Source organism: Elephantulus edwardii, unplaced genomic scaffold (genome assembly GCF_000299155.1).
Source record: "Elephantulus edwardii isolate Elephantulus edwardi_28Jun2011 unplaced genomic scaffold, EleEdw1.0 scaffold00034, whole genome shotgun sequence".
Classification (NCBI taxonomy): domain Eukaryota; kingdom Metazoa; phylum Chordata; class Mammalia; order Macroscelidea; family Macroscelididae; genus Elephantulus; species Elephantulus edwardii.
In genome coordinates this window covers 17,863,019-17,871,110 of record NW_006399784.1, presented here as the reverse complement: position 1 = coordinate 17,871,110, position 8,092 = coordinate 17,863,019, and the positions used below count along the sequence as shown (strand labels likewise).

At 43.0% G+C, this 8,092-nt stretch overlaps 1 protein-coding gene across 1 annotated transcript in view; it reads left to right on the top strand.

The window, feature by feature from the left end:
• The first annotated feature begins 5,560 nt into the window (after nucleotides 1-5,560).
• The window catches only part of MND1 (meiotic nuclear divisions 1 homolog (S. cerevisiae)), a 107,381-nt gene continuing 104,849 nt past the window's right edge, over nucleotides 5,561-8,092 (top strand). The window contains exon 1 of the mRNA XM_006884498.1: nucleotides 5,561-5,674. Within this exon, the coding sequence (XP_006884560.1) occupies nucleotides 5,561-5,674 (114 nt within the window). The remainder of the gene's footprint in view (nucleotides 5,675-8,092) is intronic.

Here is an 8,092-nt window from a genome sequence, read left to right as displayed (position 1 = left end):
GAAGTGGCTACAGGATCAGCGGGACACTGCAGCCGTGGTATTGTTACCACGTATCTCTTCCTCTTCACTCTCCTCTTGTAGGATGCTGCAGCAGCCTGGAAGTTAGGAGAGTTCTCCTAGGTCTCATTTCAAGTACCCTACCTAACTCACTACTCATTCTATTTTGAAACTTTGTCTGATTTGCAAATGCATAAAACCAAGTGCAACCCCCCCAAAAAAAATTGCGTTAGTTAATACCTCTGGAGTAACACTCAACCAGTGGAGTTTCACAACTGATGTTAAATATCGAGTCAGCTGTGCCTCATAGTGACCCTTCGTAAACCAGACTAACCTTCCCTGCACCATCCTCACAATCTCTGCCGGGTTTAAACCCTCCATTACAGTCACTGTGTCAATCCATCTTGCTGAAGGTCTTCTCTTTCAATGACCATTTAATCTTTCAAGTATAGTGTTCTTCTGCATGCACTGTCTCCTCTTGCTAACATGCCTGAGTATAGAATATGAAGCTTCATTTTCCTTGCTTCTAAGGAGCATTCCAATCACCAGCTATTAACAATTCATCTTGACTGAATATTTGGTCTTTTTCAGACTACAGCTGTTGGTAAAAATCGTCAACGTTGGCTTTATTAGCAGGGGAGTACATTTCAAGAATAGTAATTTTAACAGGTCTTCTTCGAATACATATAAATTTTATCCTATTCCTCAAGAAAACAAAGATTCTCATGACTTGGTCAATTGGCAGCATTGTGATAGTAGAGACTGAGATTGTTAATAGCTTCAGTTTGCTTGGCTCTGCAATCAACACTCTTGGTTCCAGGAGCGAGGAAATCAAAAGACAAATCTGCTGTCAGAGTACTGAAGAGCAATGATGTCAGTCTGGAGACTAAGGTGCACCTGATCCAGGCCATAGTCTTCGCATGTATGTGTCAGGAAGTTGGACAATGATTAGGGATGATAGGAGAATTGATACCTTGAAGTTGTGGTGCTGGAGAAAAGTATTGAACATATCATGGATTGCTAGCAGAACAAACAGGTTTGTCCTGGAGAGGGTGAAACGAGGCTGAGTCAAAGATTCTGGGCATATTGCAAGAAGGAACCAGTCCTTGGAGAGGGATATCATGCTTGAGAGGGTAGAAGGACAGCACAAGAGATGAAGATCCTCGATGAGATTAATTGACTCAGTAACTGGGGTAATGGGGATAGGTGTGTCAGAGACAATAAAGTTGGCTCAGGATAGAGCAGGGTTCAGAGCTCTTGTACATAGAGTTACTATGAGTCACAAGGGTTACTATGAGTTGCAAGTGACTTGACACATAACAACAACATTCCTGAAAGCACTTTACTTCAGGATTGATCTCTTGAAACGCTCTTTTTGATGATCAATGTGACAGTATTTTACGTCAATTTGTCATTGCTAGCATAGTAGATCATGCAATTATTTGATTCAAAACAGTCAACAACAGCTCACTGGTGCCCAAAATATTAATCTTTACTCATTCCATCTCATTTTTGGCAACTTCTAATTTTTCCTAGATTCACTTACTTGCAACTTTGTGGTCCCATTTTGAGTTGTACCATATCAGCAAATGAAGGTTCTTCATTGGGTGAAAATGCTTCTCCTTCAAGTCATTAAAACAGTTCTCCTCTACTTTGAGGTGGTAGCTTTCCCCCAGTTGTTATTACGAGTCTTCCAACCTCAGCGGCTCATCTTTTGACACTATATCAGATCATGTTTCTTTGCTATTGCTTAGCATTTCTGAGGACCCAATATTCATAAGCGGATGACTAGTCCTGCTTCCTGTTTGTCTTGGTCTAGAAGCGCTGCTGAAACTTGTCCTTGGTGGGTGACTCTGTTGGTATTTGCAATATGGGTAGTATAGCTTCCTGCATCACAGTGAAATTAAAGCCACCACAGTACAATAAGTGACAGACTAGTGGTGGGGATTTGAGAGAGGCAAGATAAAGGCTCACTCTCACATTCTGCAAACAGAAAATGCCTGGAAGCTCTTCAGTGGTTCCAGTGGAACTTGCTATGTTCAGTAACACCCTCAATGGCACACTATTAATGGCTTTTCATCCTTTCCTGTCTCGTTCTTACCACTATTTCTCATTCTTACTTCCTGAGATTGTCTTCACAATAAATTACTAGAACTAATGTCTTAGTCACAGGTATTGGTTTTTGTTGTTATTTTTATTTTGTTTTGTTTTGTTGTAATTCAAACTAAGACAAGCAGGGCATTTGGCCTCCCTGGTCTCTACTAGAATGGATGTGGTGAGTAACAGGCCTGTTCTCTTACCCAGAAGATTCCTTACTCAAGAAGGATATGAATGGAGTAGGGCCAAATGGCCACCAAATGAGCAAGATTTAGAGCAAGAGCACCTACTTCCCATATTGAAGGACAGTACCGATCAGAACAGAAACTCTAGGGTGCGGCCTCTGTCCAGCAGTAGCCACTCAAACAAAAAAGGATAGTGATGTATGTAAAAGGATCTTTTAAGGGTAAATTTATTCAACAAACAAATACCATTTGGGTACTATAAAAAATGCTACATGCTGATTGCATTATGCAAATTCCTAAGTGTTCTCAGATGTTGTAAATATTTACTTTCATAAAACTTCAGAATGTGGGAGTATCTCAATACAGTTAGATGATACATAAGATGTAATTTATGAATTGCAGAAAACACTAAATGAATGATTAAGCATTACTCAGTGAAAAGAATTAGAATTTTAGGGATATTCTTCAGATTTTCAATTTATTTTCAAAATCTGTTATTGCTATGAGTCATTGAATCAGAACTGATTCATAATTGACCTTCTAGCCAGTTTTCAGAGGCTGTAAATTACATGGGAGAAGACTGCCCATTTTTCTCCTGAAGAGCAACTGTTAAATCCAAATCATGTGTCGGATTGGCAGGGCAGCTCCTTACCACTGGGCCACCAAACTCTGTTGTTGTTAGTTGTCCACAAATTGATTCCAACTCATAGCAACTCTATAGGTACAGAGTAGAACTGCTCCATATGGCTTTCAAGGCTGTGACCATTCAGGGTTAATATTCTGGCCTTATTTCCAAAACATCTCAAGATGGGTATGAACAGCCAACATTTCAGTTAGTAATACAATCCTTAGTAATGCGCAATGCCAGGGGACCAGTGACTTATCTAATTATTCCCAATTGATAACCAGATGATATTCTTGACTACCTCATAGATATCCCCTGCCATGTCTATGGGATTAATGAGGGAAGTAACATGTTACAATTTAGGCTAGAATGCCTCACAGTACAATTCTTCAGTCAGGACAGCACCTCCTCAATAGTGCTTGCAGTGAGGTCTCTGACCCTTGTGCTTTGGGTCCTGCCACACCAAAGGGCAAATATTACAAAGCTGTTTAAGCTGGGCTAATTAAGCTCTCCTGCTTCTTCACCCTCAACTCAGCTAGTAAGCCAAACCAAGGTGCCTGGTTTTGGCTCTGGGAACAGCAAATGTAGCTCAGTTGTATCTCAGAATGGTCTTTGCTTCTCTACTGTCTATCCTGCTGCTGTGAAAATATCTTTGCTTTCTTCCTTCTTCTCTGTTCCGGGTAGGGAGAGGTCAACAGATTCATACTAGACACTACTAACGTGCTTTTAAGACCTCAGCCACTACTCAATCAAGCAGGCTATATAGAACAGTGTCTTTGTGAACCATGTTACATCAATTCTGTGGTGTTAAAGATTTATCATTCAAAATGTCTTTCCTAGCTAATGATGAACTTTATTTTGTGCTGAAGTATTTAGTATTAAGGAGGAAGGACTGGGGTGAGATACAAGCCCCATTCTACTAGAGACTTATATAAGCTCTTGAGATCTCAGTGCTAGCTCTCTCTTCACAAGACATCTGCCTTTCCAGCTACACTGCGACTGGTGGTCTGCAACGCTCACCAGTATCTGCAAAAACAGCCTGCATACCTGCAATCACATGAGTCATTCCCCTGATGGGTCTGAATCTCTGGGAGACCTTCCAGCAAACCACTGAACCGAAGAGACATTGAGGAGTGAAAGAACTGAACAAAGGAGGGACTACAGATTTTGGACATCATGAAGTTACACAGCAAATCATGCATTTAGGAACAATATTGACTCAATGTTATATTCAGGACAATGTTATAAGCATTTTTTTCTAATTGGTCTGCTACTAATCTTAGCAGAATAAATTAGGAATACATCAACGGACCTTGATGTCCCCCAAGACTATAGTTCTGAGGCCCCAGGATCAGCAACCAGTTAACTTGGTTCACAAAGACACTGTTCTAGCCTGCTTTGTTGAGTAGTGGCTGAGGTCTCAAAAGCATGCAAGTAGTGTTAGTGTCTAGTATGCATCTGTTGATCTCTCCCTACCCGGAACAGAGAAGAAGGAAGAAAGCAAAGATATTATGACGGCAGCAGGAAAGGCAGTAGAGAAGCAAAGACCATTGTGAGACAGAGGTGAGCTACATTTGCTGTTCCCAGAGCCAAAGCCAGGCACCTTGATCTTAGATGAGATGGAATGATACTGGGGCATTGGGCGTAGGTGTGTCGGAGTCAGTAAGACTGGCTCAGAAGAGTGCAGGTTTCAGAGCTGCTGTATGAGTAGATATGAGTCTCGGGTGACTTGACGGCACTTAACAACAATAATTTTTATTTGAAAATAACTGCTATTAAAATGACACAACAACAAAACACCAAGTGAAAGGTGCACAAGTGAGGGTTTTTTAAAAGTTGGAAAAGTAGCAGTGGTTGAAAAGATGAGGGAAGAATGGGAACCAAGGAGCCCAGATCGAAATGGGCCAATCCAAATGGCTTGTGAGTCAGTGTTTCCTTCCTCGGCAGACAAACCACCTCTGTGTTGAGGCAAATTTAGGGGGTGTTCCAGAGCGCCAAGACGAGATGTATTGACACAATGTTGTGTCACAGATGACAAGGAAGGCGCAGGATAGGACAGGGTTCAGAGCTGAGTCGTATACTACACTGGATGGTACCTAACAACCATAACATGGCTTTTGCTAAAAAATAGACACATAGGTAACAAGAGGCAATGGCAACTCTGAGTCCTTGTTCCTGTGACTCTCAAGTCGCTAGCCACACACACTGCCTGTGAGAGAAGGCCAAACCTCTGGAGTCCCAGATCCAGTCTGCAGGCACGGGTCGCAAACCACACCCTCAACATAGCCCCGCCCCTCTATTCTGCCCCGCCCACCCCATGGCGCCTCGGTCACGCCCACTCCTTCCACTCCCCCACCCCGGCACTAGCTCGGCCCCGCCCCGCTCCCCCGGGGGTTCCAGCCCTGTCCAGGTCAGTCACTACGCTTAGCCGCCAGGGGCCGCTGCGTGCCGTCTCCATGAATTGCCTTCTTCCGCCTCCCCTTCTCGCTTCCCTTCCGCATCCTGGGCGGTATCGGCGCCAAAATCAAACCCTCTTCGGTCCGCCACGCCCTTCTCCTTCCGCGCAAAAGAGTTGCCGAAAGATTCGCTGTCTGAGCCATGGTAAGACCTGAGTCGTTTGCCTCCGCAGAGCCGGGCTTCAGAACCTCTCCGCTGCATGGGGTTCCACTTTTGTGTTGGCAGCCCAGCTGGGCTGCGGAGTCGGCGCCTGGCCGGCCGGTCCCCGCTGCTGGTCGTGCCGCCTGGCCGACTCGGAGACCACGGTCTTCCGGTGGGCGGTGGGGCGAGCCTCCGCCGCGCCCCCTAGTTCGCCTCCCACGGGAGCCCGGAGGTAGTTGAGGGTGCGGCGGGGAGTGGGGCGCAGGGCTGGAAGCGGCTCTCCCTGCACCCGGTGTCTATCCCGGGGCCCCGCGAGGCGTGTTAGAACACACGAAGTCTTCTGGAGCGTGACTGAGTATCTCTGGACATTACAGATTCTGCGACAAAGATAGTCCCTTCGGAACCGGTGGCCCAGACCATTCTAGATTCTATCCCAAGTGCAGCTTCCCGTTACAGACGGGGAAAGTGCAGGCGAGGCCGTGAGGCGCCTTAGATCCCGAATGCCATCTTGGTTTTAGGGGGGCGGGTTATTTGTTTTAATAGTTGAATGGTTTTCTGTATTGTAACGCTCAGAAGACATTTCTGAATTGCTCAAAATTTCAAAATTAATCAGACGGTCTTCAAGTTATGCTATTTAGAGGATTTCTGTGAGCATTTATTAAAAACAAAACAAAACACAAAAACCAGACACGCCAAAGTTCACGCTGGTTTTTTGTGCTGCTCTAATGACCCAGGAAGCAGGCAGTTCGAATCTACCAGCTGCTCAGTGGAAGAAAAATGGACATTCTTCACTCGTGCAATTTACATCCTCTGAAAACGCGCTGGTGGCTCAGCTGTGAGTCGCTTCTGATTTGCTGTGTCTTCGCGCGCGCGCACATACACTTTTGTGCTGCTGGTTGTGTAGTGAATATCCCTTAAGTAGGGGAGCACAGCGCTGTAATGAATCTTACATACAATGATAGTTGGTGTGTACCATTGAGTCGGAACCGACCCGTAGCTGACCCTTCTAGCCGGTTTTCAGAGACAGTTAATCACACAGAAGGAGATTGTCCAATCTGCTCCAGCAGAGCAGCTGGTGGACTCGAACCTCAGGCCTTTGGTATTGCAGTGCACCTTCTTGTCACCAGGCCACCAAAGCTCCCTTGCGTACAATGGATTAACAAAACATTTTTAGGGTTTTTGCCCTCCAAATTTTCCTTTTCTGAGTTTAATATCTTTCTACTCATCAACTCATTTCCATAGATCGTTAAAGTTTTGATGCTATTTTTTTTCTGCTTCTGTTGATAAAGAGTCAATACCTAATTAAATGGTTCTAAGATTTTACCATCTTAACCTTGTTAAGTGACTTACTTTGTTGAGTAGCAGTGGATACAGATCTAGGTTATAAGGTATTTGTTTGAAAATATCTGTGTAGATGTAATTATAACTGATAACGGCTTCTTTGTGGTTAAGCAAACAACCCAGCCACCTGGGCATAAAATAGTCAAAGCTGCCAAGCAAAACTACACTTAAATCTGTACTCTCATAATTCTCTTTATAGAGTTACTTAATGTAACTGACTACTGATAAGTGTGCCACACCAAGGCATTAACTTTGTCCTGTTACCTAATTAGCTTTTTACACAGATTTTTCTAATACAGAATGGTTTACTGCACTTCTTTGAGGAATGCTTATCTTTTGATGATGGAGAAACAAACTTATAATAAAACTCTTTATAAGTATATTCCTTCTACTTTCTATTTTCATATGGGATCAGGAATTAAGTTGAGCATTCTGCTGGCCAAAGATGAACTTTCGCTCTCTTTCCCAATTATTAATTCATTCCTGGTTGATTTATTTGGGCTTGCTGGAATAACTATGAAACCCACTGCCATCAGTCAGTTTTGACTCATAGTGACCCTCCATCTGGTTTCTGATTCTGTAAATCTTTACAAAAGACAGTATGAGGAGCAGTTGGTAGATTCAAAGCGTTAACCTTTCCATTAGCAGCCCAAGATATGCGCACTAAACTGTCATGGCTCCTTTAAACATTAAGTCCAAGCTGTATAATCTACCAAGCCAGGTGACATTTGCTTTTCAAATTTCCAAGAATTTTATTTCATTTGTTTAGCAGGGCTGACTAGGAATTCTGTAATTTATAATTGGAGGTTCTCTCAGCACATTTATTTTATTTTTAACACATTTTTTAAAGTGATTTAAAGCCAGTTGAGATGATTGATTTATCTCAAAATTTATGCTCATGATAAATTATTTGCATACCTTTCTAACTTACATTGTCAACAAATTCTTTTCTAGTCTTAAAAATTAAGACACTTTAGGGAGCTCTCTTGGCCTAGTGGCAAGAAGCTGCATTGCAATGCCGAAGGCACGGGGTTCGAATCCACAAGGTGCTCCTCTGGAGAAGGAGAGTCAGTCTCCTGTGCCAGTCGGTTTTGATTCGACAGTACACAACAAGGGGAAAAGAAATTAAGACACCTTGCTGTATTATTTTTTTTTTTACAAATTACTAAGCAAAGAGATAATATTGTATCATTTTGTGTTCATTTTTTTTATTATTAAATTTTATTAGTTTTAATGAACATTTACAGGG